Genomic DNA, 25,690 nt, shown 5'->3' with positions numbered 1-25,690 from the left:
CCGGAATATTAGTCAGCGCGTTTGAATAAAAATGCGTGCACCTGTTTGTTTAAGTGCATGAATTTATCTCTCCAAAACACCTGCAGTTGCAGAATATTTCTACTGTCACAACTTCTTATTAAAAGATGCAGAATCTCCCACGGTTTCCAGCAAACTGTTTCTCTCCTTCACTGTCGTTTTACCTCTTTTTAAGTCGTACACTTTGTGTTTTCGCCTTTCATCTTGCATTAGATGCTTGTTGCACCATCTGTGGAGCCCAAAGTCACACTCAACCACATATACCGTAAAAGCTGTTTGATTCTATAATTAAATGCAAACCTACGGCACTAATATGGCTTTACGTTATTAGTTTTTACACATGGAGATTAAACATAAACTTTCTCTGTCTCATTCTGATTCTGTTCTTTGCCTCTCTGAGACTCAGTGCTCTCCGGTGCCTTAACCGTTTCTTCCTCTTTCTTGCTTCTCTTCTTGCATGCTAATTAATCTTGGGACCATCAAACAGGATCTCGTGAGTATTGTTCCCTGCCTGATTTCTTTTTTCCTCATCTAATTCCCTCGTCCTTAACAGCTGCTCCTTAACTTAGATGCTATCATTTAACCTTCATCATCAGGCTGCTTGTTGCGCTGAGTTAAAGAAAACAAATCATTACAAGAGAGAACCAAGGAGGATGTAGCGCAGTGCTCTCAAATAATATGAAAACTGAAATACATTTAATATTGTGTGTTTAGCTCTCTGAACAGCTATAAAGCGCAGTCAGCACAAATAATGTTAATTCATGTAAAAACTCAAAATGGGTAAAAATGTGACAGAAGGGAAGTCCGGTGTTATCCAATGCTGCTGAGTAAGCCTGCCAAGCTCAAGTACAGAAAATGTCTGTGTGTTGGCTGACCTAAACCCCGGCAGCTCACATGCACCCTGCAGTTTTACCAGTTTGGCACGCACGCACTCATCTAGGTCACAGCAATAGAGGGACTTTGGCCATTTAAGATATTTGTGTTAGTTATGTTGGTGCTCTAATCCTTCTTCACAGCCTTCCTAATTATCACTAAATCTGTGCTGGCTGACTTCAGCCATGTTTGGAACTAAATGTGTCTGAGAGATTTCATAAGTACAAGAACAAGTATTTATAGTGCTAAAATGCAATCCAAGTGTCTTCTAGTAAAATGCAACTTTTGGCTGTATTCAGTAAGTTCCATAAAACTTTGATAGATAAATAGCCTGTAAGAAATGTGCTGTGTGCAAAAGCTTCCTAACTAGCTTCAGCGATAAGATAAATGCTAACATATTAACACTGCTTAACCAAGCCAGAACCTTAACGTTTCATACTACATACCCCCTCCTGCTGCAACACACTGTGACTAACTAAGCCCAGCTAACCCGAGCTGCTCCTTAACACTGAAAACATGTCAGGTTTTTATTAACCAGTCCACTCTTCAGTTGTAAGCACAAAGGTATTCGGTCCTGATGTCAGTATTTGTTATAAAAATATAAAAACCCCAAATTAACTGATTGTACTAAACAGTATGTGTGATTAAATATATAATCATGTGAGATAGAAAGTTTTCAAAGATATCCGTGTAGTCATGTGAAAATCTATGTACACCCTTACCGCTTCCATAGAAATCAAGAAGGTAAGTAGCAGGAAAGTACTGTTAATCACACTTAGATTAATCAGTTAATTAGACTTGCACCTGATTAATTGATCTTCATAAATCTGATCACCTCTATAAAAGCAGAAGCTTTGGCACTTTGCTGGTCTGGGGCATTCAGGTGTTATAACACAATGCTACTTCCCAAAAGTGGACGCCTTAGCAAATTAGCAAAGATCGACCTAAAGAGCTACATCTCTACAACTCTACAGGCTTCAGTTAGGGTGTTACATGTCAAAGTTCATGAAAGTACAATTAGAAAAAGATTGAACCTGTATGGCTTGTTGGAAGAGTTGCCATGGCAGCAGGCCTAGGTTTGGCTCAGGAACAAAGCACAAGACTTCTTGAGATGTTTTGCCATAATGCCCAGTGGCACGTGGCACATGTTGGTGAAAACCAAACACAACATACCAGCAAAAACACCTCATAGCAACTCTCAAGCATGGTGGTGGAGGGAAGATGATTTTTGCAACAGGACCCGGGCATCTTGCACTCACTGAGTTGACCATGAACTCATCAGTAAACCAGTGTTCTAGATGTTAGGCCACGTGTCCTAGAGCTAAACCTTAGCCAAATTTAGTTCTTGTAACAAGATAATCATCCCAGGCAAAGTAAGTAGCAATATTGTGCTAGCACTTTAAAGAGCTGTGCAAAAACAAATGGCTGGTAACCATAATGAACTAAAGCAACTGAAGAAGAATGGGCCAAAATTCCTCCACAACTCCTTTGAGTCATTGGAGCTCTACAAGCTATTGAATCATAGGGGTGTACTTAGTTTTTAAAAGGACAGCATAGAGACCTTTGAAAACTTAAATAACAAAACTGTAAATAACATATCCAAGATCAACTCTGTTGTTTCGTATTATCAATACTTGACTTGGTAAACTAGCTACATTTGGAGATACTTCTGACCATTTTAAAGTTTTATGGCTGAGATGCCATGAAGTGCCAGTCTGGTGGAAGTGGATTAACACAATATTGTTTGGGGGGTTTGTTTTTTTGTTTTTTTAAAATGGGATTTCTTTCCCAAACATAGAAAGTAAAGCTGCACCTCTTCATTAAGAGGGCATGTTATTTGAGGGGGATTTTACTCATTCATTTCCATTTACTTGAGCAGAGTGTGAAGTGCCCACAGTGGGGTATCACTGGTTAAAGATACTCTAGCTAAAACTCTGATTTGGACAAATGTTAATCAGTTTCACAGAATTGTTGGGTCACACTTTCAAATGACAATTAAGACTGTTGAAGACATAATCGCACATTGAAAGCGGTGCATTTCACACCACGTTTGTACTTTGACACATGGAAGTCCAGTGTGAGCCCAGTGGTATGACTTTCTGCTAGTCAGAACACACTCAAGTTTCTCAGTAGTTCATATGAACGAATGGCAGGCCTCCACAAAAAGAAAAATCCATCTTTTCTAAGAGGTCTTGCTAGGGAAAGATAGTTTTAATGTCAAAAAATGTTTCCATTAAAAATTGATGTACCTCATGCTGTGAATAAATACCCAAAGTACTGAAGAACGTGCATGTATTTGAGTGTAGCTGCTTTTTGAGCTCACATACCTGCAAGAGCTGATTTAAGTATAGTGTATACTCCGAACTCAACATAACATTAAAATGCAAAGAAGGGTGCACTAGAAGCAAAGCGGGACTGATTCTGGGATGGTATAAAAAGAAAAAAAGTATAAAATTCCCCCCAAAACAAACTATTTCTTTAAGAATTGAAAAGTGTCACACTTGAAAAGTCACTTAAGGTGACAAGATACTCATTTCTATGGGATGATGGATTATTATAGATGCAAACTGGCACATGGGGTTATTTAACTTGCTGGTCTTTTTAGTCAAAGCTATCTGCTGTCTACCTACAACAGCATCCTCTTTATAGCCCAAAAAACCCTGCAGCTCAAAGCCGTGGCATCAGCCTCCCTGCACTGTCCTACCCCTCACTATGCCAGCATTCTCCCTCTCTCATCCCTTTAATACTTTGCCACATCCTGGCAGGGCTTTCCGGGGATTTGTGCAGAGAAAAAGGAGAGAGAGGGAGCAGGAGTCAGCAGAAGTCATCCAGAGGTACGAAGCATTCCCCCCCCCCCCTCAGGCTCAGCTTTGCCAGAGTGCTGTTGGCACCCATTTCTGGCTATCGTTCTATTATTGCTTATTTACAGCCATATCTAATCTGTGTAAGCCAAATAGTTGGAACATGGCACATGAGGTGTGAGGACGTCAGGTTTTTAAAAGAACCAGAAAAGGATCGCCTCACAATGGCCCAATTTCAAGGCCAGAATGAATCAGAGTTATTCCAGTGTAAGGCTGGAAAATTGAAGATATGCTACATGGACAACTTATCGGTTTTTGTAGATAACTTGTATGCAATTTGTCTTAATAAATTTGAGAAATATTTTGTATAGTTGCAAACACCTAAGCATTTAAATCTGTAGTACACCACATGCTGCTTTATTAGAGCTACATTTTAAATATGATGATATTGTTTTTATAAATATCTGTGTTTATTTGCCTTAAAAAATGTTTTTGATTCTGCAACATTTGTGGAGAAATGACTTCAGTTGTGAGTTCAGAACCTGTTTCACCCGGGCCCTGATACTCTGTCACACAGGGGCAGATGGCGTCTGTGACACGAGGCAGTACATCTCGATTCCTTTGACATCTGAGTGTTATCCATCTGCAGTGCCAATGTCATTAAAGCTGCGTGTTGTTTCATCAAAATGTGTGATTTGAGCACAAGGGATAAAAATAAACTGCTGAACAAACTTTTTGGGGCAGTTTACCTCTAAAACACACAAAAATCCATCCCGTGTCTGTCTCAAACTGTTATTCTAAAAATATGGATTTTAGCACATTGAGGTTTTCTTTACCCTAAGGCTGTCAAAATTTTAAAATGCATGTTTCTTTTTCTTTCTCCATTGTGGCTTTTTATCCACACTAACTGGGTATTTGAACAACAGAAACAGATCAAAAACAAAACCAAGCTCAAAGTGAATGCATTAGAAAATGCCTGCTTTGTGAACAGGGAACATTATATATTTTATACATCTTCATCATTTCCTTTCTGTAACTCGGAAACAGCTCAGTAAAAGCTTCTGTATGGAGATGTTGCAGTGGTGCTGGCTTAAGAATGAACTTTATTGTATTATTTTGCCATTTATTCTCCGCGGTGAACTCTATATAATCATCCATATCACAGTCTACTGAGATAAACAGAATTTAAAAATGTATTCACATTAGTGTAAATCTGGTCTCTACCACAGCACAAAAGAATTATTCGCATAACAAGGCAATTTTCGAGCAGGGTTTCTGTTAAAAACCAGTGAAAGCAGTGGATTCAATGCAAATTTTCCCACTTTGTTTGTTATATTACAAGATAATAATAATGAAGATAAAACTATAAACAAAAGCAAGGAAAAGTCAAGGAACCATTTCAATGCCTAATTGCTCCAATTTTTGCTTTCACTCTAGAATTCTCTGAATTATTACAGCTAATGCTGCTTTGTGGCTTGTTTACGTGGACTTCTTTATAGCGTTCCGTATTTTCTCTATATTTTTTGTTTCGTTAAACAGATAGATAGATAGATAGATAGATAGATAGATAGATAGATAGATAGATAGATAGATAGATAGACATCTGAGACTGTTCTAAATGCTCTGTTCTCTTTCTACTACTAGCTCTGTATATGTGTATAACATGGCCACATGTCTCTGAGCACAGCAGTCTGACCCATCTGCTGTTCTTTTTATAAGAGACAGCTAATCTGATTTTTTCTGCGTTAAACTCTCCACATTCACTTTCACTGTTAACTGAACTAAAACTGCAACATTATTGTGTGTTCTAGCAAAAATATCAAAAATATATAGACTTTAAAAATGCCATAAGAGTCTAGTATTATACAGGGAAAAACAAAGCCAGGAAGTCTTTTCCATAATCATTACTAAAAAAGTGTTCACTTTATATCTGTGATTTTCATCCCTGTTGTCTGCACAAAATTAAGACACTGCAGGTGTGATGGCATCTATTCATTTTCCACTTATTTAACTAGGTGGTGTGATTATATGTTTCTGCTCATTTAATCAGCAATTTTTTACAGTTTACTACTGCAATAATGAACCATGTATCATTTTAATAATCTAGGACTAAAGGAAGCAAAATTGTTTTTCTGTGATAAGTATATGCGCCATATTTACTTTCTATTTTAGACTATGTTACACTAGATCTAGATGATGAAGTTAGCTGTAAAAAACATGCAAAATCAAACCATGAATAAGTTATTCTCCTGACATTATTAAAGAAGTAAATCAAGAGAAAGAAGACTCTAAAGACTTTTTTCCCCTTTCTGCTGCTTCTATATTTATAGGCTTTACCAGCAGACAATCACGCATATATTTCCCCACACACGACCACACGCTGAGACCATTAATAATGAGTGTTGACTGGTAGCTTAGTGAACTGATACTGAGTGTAGAGGGGACATGGGAGGAGCTGAGAAGATAAAAGGATGTTTATCTGGGACTCTTGCATAGAACATTATGTCAGGATCAGGCAGCAAGTCACCCACAAAGACTACACAAACCATAATACTTTGCTGCTATTAAAAAGACTAAACACTTCCAAACATCTCCAATATTTACTTACTCATAGGCTAATATGAACATTTATGTGTGTGATCTGGTTTTAGATGGGTCGAAACCAACACCAGTCACACATTATGTTCCAGTGTACGAGACAGTGTAAATATCAAATGTGTGTATCTCTGGTTATTTAATATGACATTTGATTGACAACTCATTTGGCAAATTATTTGAAATTTTGGCGATAAGCCACACAACTCTGACTCACACCACAGTTTTTATAATATATAAAGCACACGTTTGTCCTTTATCTATAGTTTCATGAAAGTATGTACCTTTTTAAGCATACTTTGAACCTTTTGAAATAGATGCATAAGTATCATCCTTCTTCCTAGGAAGTGTAAGCAATATCCCTGCTGTGTGCACTATGCAAGTGTGTTGCCCATTTAGTTCAATATTACCTGAAATATCTGAGTTTCTTGTCTTTTCATGTGCTATAATTTTAGTCTGATTTGTGTTTTTGTTTTTTTGTTTTTTGATTTTTTGTTTTAAACTTGTTAACAAACTCCACCACTAATTTTCATAAACCGGACTGAGTAAAAACCATTTTTGCACCAATCAGACACTGGTTGTAGAGGAGGAGTATTTCCTAAAGACTTTAGACATGGTCAGTATATGTCATGGACTTAATAATGGCATTATTCCATGAATTGTTCACTAGGTCTATGCTAATTTGACAAAAAAAAAGCTACTTCTGCAGCTTTAATGTCTTCTTCAGATGAGAGCTGAGCAGGGTTTCCCTTCTGGCTGCTGTTGCATTATAATCTTGTGTGTTTCAACAATCTGTTCTAAAAAAAAAAAAAAAGGCATAAAAGGAGGTATTGTCACCATGTGGTAGCCCACATTACTCCCACAGCACTGTTTTGACCACTCACGCTGACAAGTAAATGAATATATATTTACCTAATTAGCTCTTTTTTAAAACCTCTGTTATAAATAGATGCGTGACACTAATGTGTGTGTTTTTGTGTGTTGCCTGACTTTTTTTCTCCCCACCCACCCCTGCTCCTTTCTCTTCTTTACATTTTGGTCCTTCCTCTGTCCTCTGTTATCCCTCCTCCGCTTTGATTTTGCTACCCACAGGAACTTCCGGAAGCATCTTCGGATGGTGGGCAGCAGAAGGATTAAAGCACAGAGTGAGTCAGATGTGTGTGGTTGATATGTTTGCTCAAATTGACTGTGATGTTCTTCACCCCGCCATCACAAGTGTTTTGTTTTCCTGTTTATTTTGGCGTGTTCTCGCCTGTGTGTGTGGCACCAAGCACTGCTGCTGCTTTGCTGGGATTTTTTTTTTAAATCAGCATATTGTCTCTCTTTGAAGATTATATATTGATCAGTGTGTGTTTGATAAGTCAGCGATATGACTGTGCATGTGTATTTATGTGTGTGTGTGTTTGTCTCTGTGCACAGTATGTGCTTTCTTGTTGCAGCACTTTAAATGTTTGTTTCTTTGGTTGTTTTTGTCGTAAAGCACAAAGAAAAATAAATTACATACTTTTAAAAAGGCAAAAAATGAGGTAATGAGTTGCGGCGATTGAAAAGTGTGTGTTTTTCTTTTTAAAAATAGTGAGTGGGGCATCACTGAGACGGGTCTGTGAGACAAATGAGATCATAGAGTCCTGTGACTGCAACCTTTCAAGAAACTTGATAGATTGGATTTACTCATCCAGAGTTTTATTGTCTTTTATGATTTTAGAAAACATGGAAGTACAAAGAAAACACATACAGCGTGCTCTGCTAAAAAGAAAATGGTGATCTTTTTATTTCTGTCAGCACTCATAAATCCATGTCAATGTTCAAAATGAATACAGCCAGCTTTTTAAATGAAAATCAAAGAATCTGCAAAGTTTCTGTTGAAGCCATTACTAAAACCCAAACATGACACCATCTCCTGATTCTGTCACTGTAGAAACATATGACAACCCCAAATCTTGATGCTGATGTCTGTAATGGAAAGTGTTCTCACATTCCTACAGTACTGTGCAAAAGTCTTGAGCTATCCCTCATTTCTTTATATTTTGCTTAGAAAATAGGAAAAAGGCACAACGATTTATTGAAATATGTGCAAATATATTTCCATTTATATATAAGGCAAAAAAACAAAAACAGAGTTTCTATTCCAACAAGCTTGAAAGTCAGTATTTGGTGTGACCACCTTTATTCTTCAACACATAGTGAACTGCTTAGGAAAGCAGCTTTCTTGTAGTTTCTTTAAGTAATCTTCAGGAATAGTTCTCCAGCTTTCATAAAGGACATTCAAAGCTTTTCTTTGGATGTTGGTTTGCTTTTGTTCCATTCTCTATCAAGTTGATCCCACACTGCTTCAATAACGTTGACGTCCGGGCTGATACTATTCCACTCTGTGTGTTTTTCTATCTAGGTATGCTTTTACCGCACTGGCAGTGTGTTTTAGATCGCTATCATGCTGAAAAATGAAGCTGTTGCCAATGAGATGCTTCCCAGATTGTACTCCATGTTAACTCAAAATCTGATCATCATACTTTTCGGTGTTCATAGCTCCATCGATTTTCCCCAACAACCCCTCACCTCCTGCACGCAGATTGACAGTGGAAGCAAAACATAAATAAATGTAGGGTGGCTTAAGTTCTCTCTCTTCATGGACACATGAGCGTTTTGTTAGGGCCAAGCTAACTTGAGCATACTAAGGTAACCTGCAGTTTGGTTCTGACTTAAAAAATACACAAAGCTGTATTTGTTGTGCTAAGAATATAAAATAGGACACGTTTAAATCATTACATTAAAAAGTTGAGCTTCTGAATGATCCCATTTATAAAAGAAAAAATGAAGAAGTTGATGTGAGAAGCAACGTGAACAAAGTCAGGATCCATCGTCCTAAAAAATCCGCACAAGCCAAAAAATATGATGCCCTGAGGACCACTGTTGATTAACTGTATCAAACACTTTCAAGTAGTCTAAAAATATTCTAAGAGCACAGTGATTACTGTTCAAAGCAGAACAGATTTTATCGCAGAGTAGCTCAGTGAAGCTGGTAGTACCAAGTCTCTCTAAATCCATATCAATGATATAGGAACTGGAACGAGGAGAGGATGACTGTTTGTCTACTGTACAGTACGTGTTTGTTCGTTTGTACATGTAGGCAGTTTGTGCAGAGGAGAGATGCCATCGTATTTACACTACATTTGTGCACTTCCTCCATCCACCTTTGCGCTTTCATGTGTTGAAGATGGTGAGTGTATAGCAGAAACAGCCAGTTTGCAGGTTTCTCTCTCCCCGCCTGCACTAGCATTCGCTGAACGTAGATCGAAGAGTTTCAGCCGTTCCTGGAGTGATCCCACCCCTGTCAAGAATGACTCTCCTCATGAACCCAGAGAGAGTGAGTTTACGCAGTCTCACACATATGCACACAACGACAAACAAACAGACACCAACAAAGAGTTGCTGAAAGCTCTAGAGAGCAGACGCAAATAGTTAAGAAAGGAAAGGTTTCATTTCCTGCTAACCAGATTACAAACACTTAAATACATTCTCTCATCGGGCTTCCAGAGTCGAGTTTTTGACCATATAAGGAAATCTGTGCTGAACTTACCCCACCTTGATAATAGGGGGAAAAAAACTTTGCAAACCAAGCTTTCAGCGTAGCCGAAGTCTGAACCTTTGGGTCACAGAGATTACTTTTACATACATTTAAACAACGTTTAATATGAGCATCCACCTTGTAATTATAAGAAAAATAAGGACAAACCTAATAGGTCGCCTTTAATTTGTATGTCGCAAAATTTGCAGTCGTGGGACATTGTTGGGACGTTGACATAAAACTTTGCATTCAGGCGAAGTGAGATTGGTGAGCACAAAAACATTCCTGTGAAATTTAAAAAGGTTTTAAACCTCGAAGACGAATATTATTAGTACATGCTTGCAAGCAGCGAGTGTTTTGCTTGATAACTTTTGTCAGTTTCAAAGAAAGGCTGACCTGGTTCTGTAAGACTCCATATTTGAAATTAAGTCACGCTGCTTCCCAGCATCATCAGCTGGCAACAACATAAATTAAATATCAACCTGACATCCATATGCAAGAGTGTCTATTACAGATGTTAACCACAAATTAAGTCTGACAGGACAACAGAAATGAAAATTGTGAGAATAAATTTCGGTCAGTGCACTACGTGTGCAGTCAGAAATCATCCGTGCGCCCCTTTGTGCAATCACATTTTGACTGTCAGATTGATTACAGCTTGAGTTGGCTTCGTGCCCTGTCATTAATGAATTTCCACACTCAGGTGACTCACAAGAAGTTGAAAGCCACTTAGCATTTCTGATGGAACACTAAAGGTCTGCTATTCAACGCTTTGACATAAGAGTATGAATTGACTGAGGCTAAATCAGACGTATCCTTGTATTACTTGTATTTTATCAGGAAGTCCCATTGAGATCACAATCTCTTTTACAAGAGCGATCTGGCCAAGGTAGCAGCTATACAACCCAAAACATCTAAATAATAGTTCCACAAATACAACATAAAATGTAAATCCACAACCATAATGTCCAAATACCTATAACATAGAACATTAAATGGCTTCTTAAAAGAAATGCCCACAAGTCTTCTTCACTGCTTTCCTCATCATGTTTTTGAATGCATCAACAGATAGTGGCATGTTAAATGGAGGGCTTTCTATAAATTATTCCTTGTACAAGGTGAATAGGAAGGAAATGTTGTTTTCCCCAAGTCGGCCAGAACTCTAGGTCCATCAAAAAGCGACCATCTAAAGGAGAGTAGCTGCTATCTAATAGCAGTTAAACTTCCCTTTCTGTCAAGTGTGACTACACATTTAATCCCTGGCATATCTGAACATATTAAAAAGAATTTTCAACAGTGTCTCAGTTTCTCTACATAATAAAGAAGTGCTGTAAATGAAATAGTAAATCAAAGTAATCCATCAGCATGACTCTTTGGGCTTAAGTTGTAAAGAATGAATTTGTAAATTTGAGGGGTGTAATTATAAAACAGAAGAAAGAAAGGTAAAAACAAAACAGTTTTGCCTTTACTCAATTACTTTGATGTAGTATGAATGTTGTAAAAGCTGTAAAACCAAAGAGAATACAGTTGTAAGTCCGAATTGGAGTCTTTGCCGGGCCAATTCTGGGCCCTTTGCCTTATGTTTGACACACCAATATAGAGCTACAAAAGAAAATAAACCAGTGCTGTTTTCTTTGAGTGGTCAGTGATGGCCAACCCACCAAATCATTAAGAATGCAGTGGTGAGTCAGAGATTTTGCCACATTTTTCAATGTAGAAAAATAAATAAATGATAGTTACAGTATTAAAGTCTTTATAAAAATCCCCAAATAAGGTGATCATTTTTACCGCAATCATCTCAAGATTTCCAATATTCAGACCGGAAAGGCGACCTAATGAGATCCACGTAAGGTTATCGTTGTTTCATTGGTTTTAGTCAGTTGAAAATTAAAGTCACATTTCACGGACAGTACGTGTCGCAGTGCTGTAGCGCTTTCTCTCTCTCCCTTGAAATAAGATGACATTTTGTCGCTGCAGTCTTACAGCTTACTTCCTGATTTTGGCAGTTCAAGGCCAACTAACACAGGAAAATCAGAATCTGTGGACACTCGTAGATGAATCGCACGTTCACACGTACAAACTGCCTGTCTCTGCTGTCGACTCTGACCCTATCCATCTGTCTGCGTATGATCGTGGGTCTTTTTCAACTTTGTGATGCTCTCTCTTTCTGTGAGTACACCCTCCAAAAATGGTGTGTCTTAAGTCAAACCCTGTCAGCTGACTATTGTAGGCGTACGTGTCTCAGTGTTTCTGGAAGGCTTTGGAAGCTTGAATCATGCTAAACTGCATGCTGTTTGTGTACGTTGACGTCTAAGTTTGTGGTTTTATTTTTGAAAACGTCCACATTCATCGTCTTTCTGTCTTCCATAGTCTAATGAAAGATTAACGAGTTGTTTATTGCAGCTTAAAAGTGTGGTTGAGCCCTTATTTTTTTCCTTTTTTTTTTTGTTGTGGGGAAGAGTGGTGTTAAACTTCAGGAGGTTTCCTGGAGACTTTGATGTCAGTCTTGTTTATCGTTTCCTCAGTTTTCATGCTGTTTCATTTCAATAGTCTCCTGGTAAAAAACTGATACATACCACCTGGTCACACATCAAAGAAACACGGCTGAGGAGTGAGCATATTCGTGTCTCTCATTAAGTGCAGTTAACATAAATTTCACATCAAACCATGTCAACAAAACAACAAGCAACATAGACAGAGTTACAAGAAAATATCAAACACACACAAGCCTGACTTGATGTCCAACAAATGCCCACTGGTACAAAAATCCTCAGATGTACTAAACCAAGCCAAATATTGGGATCTACAACATGGGTGGATCAGTGTGAACGAGCCTAAGTGGTTCTGTATTAATAAATATGGAAGATTTTAACCCTTTTGCGTACTGATGCTTCCGAGGAGGCATGCGAGTGAGCATCATTACAGTTACTAACTTTAGAGGTTTTAACAAATGAAAAAACCCTTGTTACTATGGTATAATCTGAAATCACATAAATAAATTCCTCTGTTTGTGAACAGGTGGGTAATTATTTGGCTAACAAACATTACAGCATTACATTATTCAATACTGTGTTTCACATTTCAGTGGTAATACAGGTAGAATTTAATAGAAAGAAAGGCCTTTATGCTCATTTTTGGACATTGATCAGAAGAGATATGTAACAGCACTGGCCACCAAACATTTGTACATGGATATTTAGTCAAAGGTTAATAATAATTGTACCCGATATGTGTACATGTGCCTGCTTTACAATAACCAGTCTCCAGACTAAGTTTGATTTTTCTAGCACATTTTTTTTAGTTGACACCTGAAATCTTGCTGCTATGCTTTCCATCAGTCATCTCTTTTCTTTTCCATTGTTTTTGCTTCTCTCTGCTTTTTCCTATTCCACCTGTCATTTTTGTATGCCACTGCCATCATTAACAGCTCCATCCTTTCTCTCTCCCCCGCACTCACCTTGCTTCACTTCCTGGACACATCCATCCTTCATTCCCCGAGTTTCTCTTTCTCTGTCACCTTTCTTGCCTCCCACCCAACTTCCAACACCTTTGCTTACACTCTATTATCTCAGACCTTTTTTATCTTACATTTTCTGCAGGTGGAGACCTGCAGACCTCTTGTGGCACTCTGGATGAAGGAGGTCTCGACGACAATATAGACTGGGAGGAGGAAAGGGAGATGGAGAGGCTGGCATGTGAGGGAGATGACTTTATACCTCCCAAAATCATGGTAAGAGAATATATTAAATGTAACCTGTATAGGTGTACATTAAATGCCTTCAGGTGCCTTGGTTATTGTTTTCTGTCCCTTTGGTTTTGTTCACTCTCAAAGATAAAAACTGAATTTGTTATTTTAATCATGCAACTGTCTTAATGCTTAATGGTACTAAAACAACAAGCTGTTTGAAACTTTTCTTTGAGTGTTTGGTCAGTGTTGACATGACCGCATCACAATGTTGCTGCAGATTGGCTGGCTGCACATCCATGACGCAAAATCTCCCATATTACCACCACATCCCAAATGTGCTCATTTGGATTGATTATTTTTGGCTATGGAGGCCATTTGAGGGAAATGAAGTCATTGTCCTGTTAAAGAAACCGGTTTGAGATGATTTGAGCTGTAGCCATCATCAACATGAGTACACCTTGGTTATAAAATGATGGCAACAATAGCAACAATAATTAGATTGGCTGATTGGCCTGCCATGTGATTGGCTGATTAGAAACTTGTATTAATAAGCAATTGAAGAGGTATACAAAGTAGCCATTGAGTGTACAATAAAATTATTATAATCATTCTTGTTTTGTTTTTATTCTCTAGTAATTAAGATACAAAATCTACATCTTTATTACATCTGTAGAATATTACCTAGAGCATAGTTGTAATAAAGTATAAGCGTATGATAAGAAATTCTGCTTGATTCCCTTTTCTCTTCGTATTTATTCTTGTCCTTTTCCACACACCCTTGATTCTCTTACATCTAAACTAACAAAAGTTCCCGCTCCTCTGCTGTTTCTGCTTCATGTTTAGCTGATCTCTTCTAAGGTCCCCAAGGCCGAGTACATTCCCACCATAATCCGCAGGGACGACCCCTCCATCATTCCCATCCTCTATGTGAGTGGAATGCACCGAGACATACAGTAGACAAGAACTACAGAAAGTCACACTAAAATATACACATATATCAACCATGCAAACTTTTAAATGCTGCTGCCTTTGCTAAAATGTTTTGTGTAATTTTCATTTTCTTCAGGACCATGAACATGCCACTTTTGATGATATTTTGGGTGAGTATTTCTGTGAAATGTGTGTTCTTCTCTGCCATTTTCACCTTTACTATTTCTTCTTTATTATTTTTTAATTCACACTTTTTTCTACTATTAAAACTTCACTAATGGAATATAAAACTATGTATTTGAAATACATCTACTGTCAAACATTTTTGAGCCTGAAAGTAAATGTTAAACAAGTGACAGTAATATAATGAAAGACATTTAAAAAAGGATGAATAATGAAATTTGTATAGATACAAAAGACTTACATAACATCCTGTCAAAATAAACAGAATACAACATGAGGTCAATTCCTTCCTGTGAAATAGAAAACAGGCATCTTTACTTTACAGTGTTGCCTGTGGAGTTAAAGGTCACACAAATATCTTGTGGATAAACCCTACTTGCTATCAAATCTCTAAAAATTAACTTAGATTTGGCTAATGTGGATTGTTTATTTGGAAACTGTTTAGTGCTGCAATTGATTTCTCCCCTCTGAACACTGAGGCATTTACAGTCACATTCTCCAGAGTTTCCTAATGTAATAACGAGCTCTGCATTGATTAGAGTTCTCATATAGAAGGTACAAGGATGCCCATGGATGTTTTTACAGATACATACAGATTTTCATTTGAAATTCATCGAGCTGTTTTATTTTACGGTGACACTTTCTGACGCCTGAAGAACACAGTGTTGAGTTCAATTTAAATTACATCTTCTGTTTGTGTCTCCGCTGTCTATTACTACACCTGTAGTTGAACTCACCCTCCTGAGATTTTCTTTATGTTCTTCCTCTCTTCCTACATTCTTACTCGTCGCTTCGCTTTCCTTTCTTCTCTCCGTCTCTCGATCCCTGTCATTCACATCAATCCCTCCCTTTTTCCCCTCTTGCTCACAGAGGAAATAGACAAGAAACTCACAGCTTACAGGAGAGGAAGCAAGTTCTGGAGGATGCTCATTTTTTGTCAAGTGAGGAACAAGAATTTTATTCCTATTAAAATTGAATATTTTACTTATTAACTGTCGTACCCTAAAGCACGCATTGTAAATAGTGTATTTTTCACAAACAATATCCCTTTTTGAATGAAATTATTTCTGAAAATGAATTTCATGGATAATAAAGGGACCATGAATAATCTTCATGTATTTGGTTTAGCTTTGCTTTGGTTTGAGGATCTATAACATACCGTATACTTTTTTGCAGGGAGGGCCTGGTCATCTGTATTTACTGAAGAATAAAGTGGCAACGTTCGCTAAGGTGGAAAAAGAGGAGGACATGAGCCAGTAAGCTAATTCTGGACATTAGGGTCCATCTCTCGTTAATGAATATTAGTTTATGTCACAGTGATGTAGAATAGTGCAACAATTCCTATTTATTTACCACATCTTATAAAGCATGGCCATAAGCCAGTGCATGCTTTTTTTCTTTTAACCTTTATTTAATGGTTAAATACATTTTATCTCCATAAATTGTTGAACAAAGGAACAATTTCTGTAGTTTTGCCTCCGTACACCATAACAATTAAGTGCAGACTATCAGTTTTAATTCAGGAGTTTTTACAAAAAAAATGTATTTTATAGGAATTTGTTCTCCATTTTCAGAGCGTCAAAATTAACAGGACAAACCAACATAATTTCTAATATAAGGATTGTTTTCAGTACTTTGACGGGAAGTCATTGATTGCCTCTCAGACAGTGTACAGGACATCACCAAATACTGTTTCCTCCCTTCGATTTGTTTTGTTACTTGTTGCATGTTTGTGGGTCTCTTTGCCTTCAGGTTTGTATCTTATAACTGAAAACCTGCTATTGAGTAGAGATCAGGTGACTGATTTGCCCACTGAAGAATAGCTGATAGCCTTGGGAAACTCTTGCGTTGCCTTTGCAGTATATTTTGGGTCATTATCCATTTGCACTGTGAAGCACCATCTGATCAGTTTTGCAGCATTTGGTTGAATCTGAGCAGAGAGTATAGGCCTGTATACTTCAGAATTTATCCTGCTGCTTCTATCAGCAGTCACATCATCAATAAACACTATTGGCCCGGCTCCACTGGCAGCCATATATGCCATATAATTGCCTCCTCCATGTTTGACAGATAATGTGCTATGCTCTGGATCATAAGTTATTCCTTGCTTCTACATACTTTTCACTTCCCATCATTCTGCTAGAAGTTAATCTTGTTTTTAATCCGTCCAAAGAATTTTTTCACCACTGTGCAAGCTCTTTCCAGAGGTCTCTGGCCAAAACTAATCTGGCTCCTGGCCTTGTTGTAAACCCTCTGTATTTCCATTCATGAAGGCAGTGACAAGTGCTGGCTATGAAACTGGTTGTCAATTAATTTTCCAATTAATGTAGAGCCTCTGAAAACGGGGGGACTATGTATAAAAATGACTGTAATTTCTAAACAGTTAATGCAATACATTTGTAAAAACCCTTAAATTAAAGCTGTAAGTTTGTACTTCAATTACATTGATTGTTTGATTTAAAATCATACTCCACTGTAGTGGAGTACAGTGGCAAAACTATAATGACTGTTCCAACAAATGATGTGCCTAACTGCACTTACATAAATACAGAAAACATAAAAAACAGCTAACCATTGCCATCGCTCTTAAGCAATGCAAATGAAAAAAGCACATAGAGCTAATAATAAGTTAATAACTTTCATTGTGTGTTTAAGGTTCTTAGAACAAGTATAATGTAAATGCTCCTTGCTCTTCTAATACTCTTTCTTTGAATGCTCTCCCACTTGATCAAATCAGCGATGTTCCTCTGGGACCGTGCAGCACTATCTCTACAATTTTCTGCATTTATGTGCACCATCTATTGTTATTCTTCTTGTGCAGGGGAACATTTTGACTTGATCACATTTGTTTGTTATACTAATCATATCTTGAATCTGGCTTATCTGAATGTTGCATTTGATTTTAAATGCTCGCAGGCCCATTTTACTTTGCATATTTCAGGCTGTCTGTGTTCTTTATTAAAAACATGTAACTGTACCCTTTGTATCTGTTCAGATTCTGGAGGAGACTCAGTCGCTTCATGAGTAAAGTCAATCCAGAACCAAACCTGATCCACATAATGGGATGCTATGTCCTGGGTAACCCCAATGGCGAGAAGGTATTTAGATCACTACTACACAAACTCACAGCAAAATGAATGCAGTAATTGTAGATACGAATCAATATTATCCATGCTTTCCTTACTTCTAATTAGCAGGTTTACTCGTATAGGCTAGAATACTGTAGAAATGCCTAAATATTCATCTGATACTCAGTCACAGTTTTAATAATTTGTATTGGAATCCATCACAACAACACTTACAAATGTATCCATTTAAATTTATGTGAATGTAAATGTAAATTAAATTTATTTGAATATGTAAAATGTTACTATTGAGCAATAATAATCTCCGCTGACAGTGCTGATTTTTAGAAGAACAGAGGATTGGAGAAGCTATTGGCGGAAGACCATCAGCTCTCTAGCAGCATTAACTTTTATTGAACTTTGGTCAGGTGGTCTTCTTTATGATTTACAGACAGTAGATAATAGATACAAATTTTGAATAAATTAATGTTTCACATTGTTAGTTATTGAGTGAATAGTCTTGCTAGTAGCAGGTAGTTAGTCTTGGTAGTCATCTCAAAGTTTTACTGAAATAAAGTGAAATTCTTGCTCCTTAAAGCACATGGGCTGTTAGCTTAGTAACTAATGTCTAATGTGATCACACAGTGAGTTATACAAAAAGCACCTTAAAAAACATAACATTACTTAGTCACTAATATGTGAGGTCTAGTCCTTTTGTGTATTTAAATACATGCCAAGAGTATTGAAGGAGTCTGTGAAGAAAAAGTGAAAGACCTAAGAACTAGTTCAGCCCAATGACCACTTGTCGACATCAAGGATGTTGCAGAATGCCTTCTGGTGCAAGATAAAAACTATGCAACAACAACACTCATCGCATGATTGCAACATCAGTAAAAATCGGCAAACAGCAAATATCGGACGATATATCTGTCAGCTCTGTTATATGTAACTATCAAGCTATTAATGGTAACAATATACAAATGATGTAATAATGCACAACGCTTCTGTTAGTGTGAATTTTGGTGAAAATAAATGTGTAAGATGCAGTGCTCATCAGTAAATCCCAGGCACATCGTGTTAAAGTAGAACTGATCATAGTTATATATAAATCAGTTCTGTATAAATAGCACTGATTTCATAACTCGGGATGGTTTGTTTCTTACCATTACAGTCACTCCTGCCCAATTTTGTCTCTTTTCCCTCTCTCTGTACTCATTTCTCTGTTTGCCGCCCACTGCTTTCATATCTGCTCCTTGTGTCTGTTTATATGCCTCTTTGTCTGATCAGCGTGCAGCCCCGCTGGCTTTCTTGTTTTCTCCTCGTCTCCTCTTCCACCTGTGCAGCTATTATCTCGTTCTGAGTAATGTTACTGGATAGAGCTGAATAACACAAATGCTGAATGATACTGCACCTCTCTACCTGATGTGAACAGCTAAGACACAAAGCTAGCCATATACACACATATTCCCCCACCCCCCAACACACACACACACAAACATGATAGCATGCACACTCTAGCACTCTAGCCAGCGGTGCTAGTCTGACCTAACTGTCTGTTCCAGTCATGTCTGCCAAAATGCTTTGTGGATCTCTCCAGCGTTGAACAGTCTGCACAGCAGTGAAATATACACCCTGACAAACAAACAGACACATATAAGCATTGCTTTCACGAGTGTGTGAATCCAATCAACACAATTGAAGTTCTTTTTTTTTCAGGGGCTTGGTTTAATTTTGAGATCTGCATTTGCTTCCTGTCTCAGTGTTTCTCTGTTTAAACACTGTCAAGATCAGTTGAACACTTTTATTCATTATGCTGTATGATGCTATGATTGCCTCCACTCTTCTGGAAAGGCCTTCCACAGTAATGCAGAACCTAGCAACATGGATTTGCTGACACAAAAACACTGGTGAGGCTGGGCAGTGATGATGGTTGATGGGAAGGTGGCCTTCCAATCAACAGTCTGTTTAGGCTAGTCAAGTTTTTCACACAAACCCCTTCATATGTTTGGCCAATCAGAATTAACATCTCATTTACTGTTTTCTGTTTTGTAGCCACTGAACAGCAGATCATCCATGCTGCCTGTTTATCCAAAGTTTTAATGGAATTATCTTGGCTCCCGTTTCAGTCCATTTGTAAACAGCTACATATGCCCCCAGATGCTTCACTCCAGACTGCACAAGGCAAAAACCTAGAATAAACAGAAGTATTTGTAACACATAAATAAACTGCATGGCTTCAATTAGCCACAACACAGGATTTGCACAACAAAATCACATGATAAAGTGATAACACATCATAAAGTGGAAAAGAAATGCTTTTCTTGGCCTTTCTGGAGATTCTTCCAAATTCAGGCAAGAAATTAGAGATTGTCTTTTTCTGAAACAGACAGCAGCACATTGGTGCTATAAGGTAATTAAGGTGGCAACTAGTGATTGTTTTCTTGTTCAGTAATCCATCAATTACATGATCAAAAATTCAAAAATCTCATCTAAATTTAAAGCTGGGAATTGGTGTTTCTGTCTTTCTGAGTGTGCATTTGTGTCTTTGGCCATAAGAAACTGAATTTATTGCAATCCTTCTGTTGTTTTTCTGTGTTTGTGAGCTTGTCAGACGATGCAGACGACCCTTCTGCAAGCGTATTCAAGTGAAATGCGATTAATTGCTGTTTGCTCTCTTATCTCAACCCAACAGCTGTTCCAGAAGCTGAAGAATCTGATGAGGCCTTATTCCGTTGAGTTCGAGTCACCGCTGGAGCTGTCTGCACAGGGTAGGTCCACACAAACATCCAAACGCACTCAAACGTGTGCTGTAGAGGGACTCGCGCACACACAGAAGTGTGCGATACGTCCGGTAAATATGAAATGATACGGACACGTGCCATCTGTCCTGCTTTAACAACTGCACAAGGAATTTACTCAAACAGCTGTTCCCTCATTTTAAAAATCTGATTTATTTTCACAGTCATCTCCTTTGTTTAATTCCTTCTTTAATAATCACTTGCTTTTTATTTATAATCATCCTCTTCTGTTAGGGTGGCGTATTGATGTTTTGGTGTTAATGTGATGTTTAATGCAACTCGTTTTTAGACTTCCTACTCCAAACTTTGCACAGCACCCAGTCGACAACAGCGCTGTTACAGAGCACTTGGAGACCTGCACATCTCCTTTCTAGCCTCACGTGGGAGTAGGGATGTACAGTATTCAGTATAACAATCAGTATTAAAAACAAGCCTGTTCTCATCTCCAGGAATATTTAGAGCGTTTTACTTAAACCCAATTCCAAGCGATCAGCCTCTGCACCTCGGATTATTAACAAGCCATACATGGCACAGGCATATACAAATGTAGAGTACCCTAAAGCAAAGACAAAGAAATGGTTCCACAGCAGAAATCAAATTTGTGTCCTTGATTGCATTTTGATTATTAGCGAACTCTTAAACTCCAAGTTTTAATGTCTAAGAGCAGCAAATTCTTTTCACATTGTTGTTTACCGCGTTTAACGATAGTAACAAAACTAAAAAACAATGAAAGCATCTGTAATTACACTTCTCCTGCCTCCTTAAAGCCCACTGCTCTGAAAACCCACACCTCTCATTTATCAAACGATTTGCTTTTCTGGCTAAAATTCATTTCTAGAGTACCGGTAGTATAATGCTGTGCAGAAGTCTTGAGCTCTCCCTCATTTCCTCCTATTTTACTTCCAAGCAGCCAGAATTTCTTGTCATTTTTAAAGTGGCCTTGAGCAATAGTTCTCCAGAGACGTCTCTGGCTCTTCAGTTATTCCTTCTACTATTTGCAGAAGCCTCATCAGAAGTGGTCTCAATGGAACTGAGACTGCCAAGAAGCCATACTTAAAGAAGGAGGAACAACACAAAAGACTGAGTATGCTAAATTACACAAGAACAGGATTGAAAAGTCAGTGGAGTGATGAATCCAAATGTGAAATTTTTGTTTCAGATTGTCGTTAACAGTAAAGAGGAGGTTAGACGAGGTAGAACAGTGAGCATCTACAGCTATCTATAAAAACACGGCGGAGGCGCTGTCATGGTTTGGAGCTACTTTTCAGCCAGTGCTGTTGGGGATTTTGTCATAATTGATAGAATTATGAATGGAGAAAGGTAGCATTTGATCTGCCACACACTTCCATCTGGAAAGGATCTGAATGGCAGCAGCTTCCTTTCTCAGCATGACCGTGACCCCACACACACTGCAGATACTGTCAAAGCATACCCGGCTAAAGAAACACACAACCCACCTATTTCCTATTTTCCAACAAGAACATGAAGAAATGAGGAGGGGCTCAAGATTTTTGCTCAATACTGTTTATACATATCCACACAACCATTGTTGGAATATCTTTGCAGGAGACTTTTGTTGCTTAAACATTTACTACAACAGCTGAATGTAAAACCCACACAATGGGATCCAGATGGATCCCATAAAGATAGTGGGCACCCAATTTTCTAACCCCCAAACAGATATCTTTCTTATAGTATGTTAAACTTCATGTGTTTGTTTTAATGATCCTATCCCATCTACTCTTTAAGGCAAAGAGATGATCGAGACGTACTTTGACTTCCGCCTCTACCGCCTTTGGAAGACGAGGCAACACTCCAAGCTGCTGGACTATGAGGATTTTTTGTGACAAAGACATCTGGATCAATGTTGCAGCGGAGCCCTCCAGTGCCACGAGGAACCTGTTAAAACTGATCCAGCATTTGAACATTGCTCAGCTGTAGTGCTCGGCCCGTCGGCTCGACACAAACAGTCATACCCGCTTTCACCCTTGAGAGGCTGGGAGAAGAGGGAAGGCAATAGTAGACCAAGGGGCTGAAGATGAATTAAATTATGCTGTGCCTCTGCTCTTCCTCTTTTTCAAAAAGAAAGGTCACAGACTAACAGGGGAAAAAAGGCCAAATCAACATAAAAGGGGGGGAAAGCGAGAGAGAACTGGATTTGTTTGCATCATGGCAAACAAATCTGTCTGCCTCTTGAGTTTGAAAGCAAAATCCATATGTCAAATGTGTACAAAAGAAATACCATTAGAGTCACACTCCTCTGTTGCAAGGACTTCATTTTTGAAGCTGATGATGCGCTTCAGAAAACTTCCTAAATTCATTCTGTCATACTGTGGTTCTGTGTTTTGACTGGACCTCCCAAATAATCTCAGACCCCGGAGTAAAATACTAAATAAACCATACGTCGATGTGTGTATATATCACATTAATATATTAGCATAGCTTCAGTCATGCAAATTACTCTATTACGAGAGAAATGATGCATCATTTATTTTTGATGTGCATTGTTGTGCAGTTTCATATGGAAATACTTTGGAATAACTCAGGTTTTAGCCATGAAGTAATTAACCTGTTTGTCTATCAAGATATTGTAATTTTCATCACCATTGCTTGGAATGAATGTATTATCTCTCCAGAGATGCGTCTTTGGTTTGAGGAACTATTCTCATTGGGGGGAAAGTACAATGTTCGGACATCGTGTGGGGGTGTGTGTGTTTTCCTTGTAAAACAAAAAAACAAAACAGAAAAAAAACATGCAGATGTTTGTATTTTCTCCTACTGCTCATCCGGTAAAGGAAAAAATATCATTCCCTCAATTATCTTTCTGTCACATACATCCAAACACAAAGACAGTCTAGTATCCGTCATGATGTCAAGAGGGATGTAAGAGCCATGCAAGTGCTCCTACCGCTGTAGTGTAGGAGTTTTCCTATTGATCCTTCCTGCTCTTTTGCAGAAGGTTCGGGCCACTTAGCAGGCCCTTGTCAACAGTGCTGGCTGCACTCGCTATCTGCCAAACACACTTGGCTTCTCTTAATGGCAGCCAACCAGGCTTCCGCTGCCTCTCGCTTCGCTGGGCTGTGATCCAGTCCGAGGACCGGAGCTTTCCCGAATTTGCCAGGAGTTTAAATTGTTAACATCTATTTGCTTCTCCTTCCAGGTGCCAGTGAGTTTCTAAGGCTGGCCCGAGTGACCTGAGCAGTCTCAAACACATTAAGGAGGGTCAAAGCACTCACACAAATATACAGTACACACACACACACACACACAAATGCTAGGGCTGGGACAGTAGTTTAAGAAACCATTAAATCAGGACTAAGTTAAAAAGCCATTCCACAGATACAGTACCACATCTGAAGGTCAGCTCGCTCGTAATGAGGAGGAGTGCTCCTGTGAAAATATTTTATAATGTCTTCTGTGGCTCAGGGGGAACATTTTTAGAAAGAAGCTTATATGAGAGAGCTTGCATTACAAACTGGTGCTGCTGTGTTTGAGGGCTGTGGGAGTTTGTATAGAGAGAAAAGCTGCATTAGGGGAAGTGTGGGATTCAGGGTTTTTAGGCATGAATGAAGATCAAACACATGTTTGAAGTAATCAGTTCAGAAGTCGTGGTCATTCAAAACAGCTGATTCAATCTCAGTCTGTTAAGTGCCCAAAACCCTAAAATCTACGTTTCCCATGGCAGCTTTACATAATAAAAAGCAGCAACTCTTGCAAAGCACAAAAATCTCAATTCTCAATTCTCAATTTTTATTTTTTGCCATTTAAAGCAGGTAGATTTTGCAAAAGGCTCGGAATATTGAGATTTTGTGCTTCCCGAGTGCTGCATCAGAGGAAGCGATTATTGCGAATGTGTTCACGAGCTCGAAGGTGCTACACGATATGCCGTCAAGTCACAGCTCGCCGTTCAGCTCCAGAACGGCGAGACTTCTAAGTGATTGAAACAGTGCAACTTCAAAACCGGTTGCTGAGTGTAGGTGCAGAAAAATTGCAGTCAGCACGGTGAAACCTTTCAGCTTAGAGTGGTCAAGTGGTCCTAGCCCTGCGTAACACAGACACATACAAATAAACACACACCAGGCAAAGCTTTTCTACATCAGTGCGGTAAATACTTTTCCATTTGTCATTTACTTGTGTGGATGTGTTAATATTTGAGCATTGTGAGCAGAACTATTTTTTTTGTGTGTGTTAAACTCAACCAATCTCACTGGAGTGCTTTTTACAGGCTTAACATTGGTTTTTATTTGCATTTGCCCTCTCTGACTTCGAAATGCTGGCCTACAGTTTGTCTGGCACAGACAAGTGCTCTCTCAGCCTGAGTCACGCAGTACATGTTTTCACTACAGATTTAAAATTCCACACTTATGCAACCTGTCATTTTCCTGAGCCATTTTTAATTCCAGCAAAAGCATTACGCTGCCAAATTCTTGGAGAAGTTGTCCTAAACAGCTCTAGGGTTTAATGGAATATTATTTGATGGGTGAATTCAAAAACACCAAAGCAAAAAAGAAATAAATCACTATAATACTCTGAATTCACTGAACTCTGACTCAGGAGTTTGAGAGCACTTTCCTCTGCTTTCAAACAAACAAACAAATGAACAAAAACTAACATTTCACCAGAAATCTAATTAAAGATGCAAATGTGTCTACTTGTGATGCACTGTTGCCTTTTTTGATAGATACTTTGGCAGAAAGATATTTAAAAGCTATTTAAAGGCGTCTAAACCTAAAACAACTAATACAGCCATGTTTCTCGTGATGATGTCTCGCAAACACAATCCAGCATTTCAATCCCATTTATAATCCTTAAACTTCACAGTGTCAACGTCACTGGACTATGACATTTGCAGAAGACATTGTGATGAGTGAGAGCAGGGAGCAAATGGAAGAGAGCCTGGAGAGGTGGCGGTATGTTCTGGAAAGAAGAGGAATGAAAGTCAGTAAAAGCAAGATGTGTGTGAATGAGAGATGGACAGCTGGACACAAGGAGCAGGAGTAGTGCTGGTGGACAAGTTTAAATAACTGGGGTCAATCATCCAAAGCAATGGACAGTGCACGAGAGGTGAAAAATAGAGTGCAGGCATGGCGGAGCAGATGGAGACGAGTGTCAGGGGTGATTTGTGACAGAGGGACAGTAAGAGCGAAAAGGAAGGTTTAAAAGATGACAGACTT

General features: G+C 38.4%; 1 protein-coding gene across 8 annotated transcripts in view; it reads left to right on the top strand.

Annotated features, from left to right (window-relative positions):
• Positions 1-25,167, top strand: part of nsmfa (NMDA receptor synaptonuclear signaling and neuronal migration factor a) — a 46,858-nt gene extending 21,691 nt beyond the window's left edge. For 3 of the 8 annotated variants that reach the window (XM_013270815.3, XM_019361154.2, XM_005451354.4), the window contains 11 exons: positions 506-511; positions 7,380-7,432; positions 9,562-9,651; positions 13,452-13,582; positions 14,384-14,467; positions 14,607-14,640; positions 15,524-15,594; positions 15,830-15,909; positions 17,649-17,751; positions 20,411-20,486; positions 22,266-25,167. In XM_013270815.3, coding sequence (XP_013126269.1) covers positions 506-511; positions 7,380-7,432; positions 9,562-9,651; positions 13,452-13,582; positions 14,384-14,467; positions 14,607-14,640; positions 15,524-15,594; positions 15,830-15,909; positions 17,649-17,751; positions 20,411-20,486; positions 22,266-22,363 — 826 coding nt within the window. In that variant the 3' untranslated portion in view covers positions 22,364-25,167. The remainder of the gene's footprint in view (positions 1-505; positions 512-7,379; positions 7,433-9,561; positions 9,652-13,451; positions 13,583-14,383; positions 14,468-14,606; positions 14,641-15,523; positions 15,595-15,829; positions 15,910-17,648; positions 17,752-20,410; positions 20,487-22,265) is intronic. The other 5 variants (XM_013270816.3, XM_005451355.4, XM_013270820.3 and 2 more) reach the window with 3 other exon arrangements.
• The last annotated feature ends 523 nt before the right edge of the window (positions 25,168-25,690 follow it).

This window comes from Oreochromis niloticus, linkage group LG7, assembly GCF_001858045.2.
Source record: "Oreochromis niloticus isolate F11D_XX linkage group LG7, O_niloticus_UMD_NMBU, whole genome shotgun sequence".
Classification (NCBI taxonomy): Eukaryota; Metazoa; Chordata; class Actinopteri; order Cichliformes; family Cichlidae; genus Oreochromis; species Oreochromis niloticus.
The sequence above is the reverse complement of the archived record's forward strand: the minus strand, read 5'-3'. Positions and strand labels throughout refer to the sequence as shown.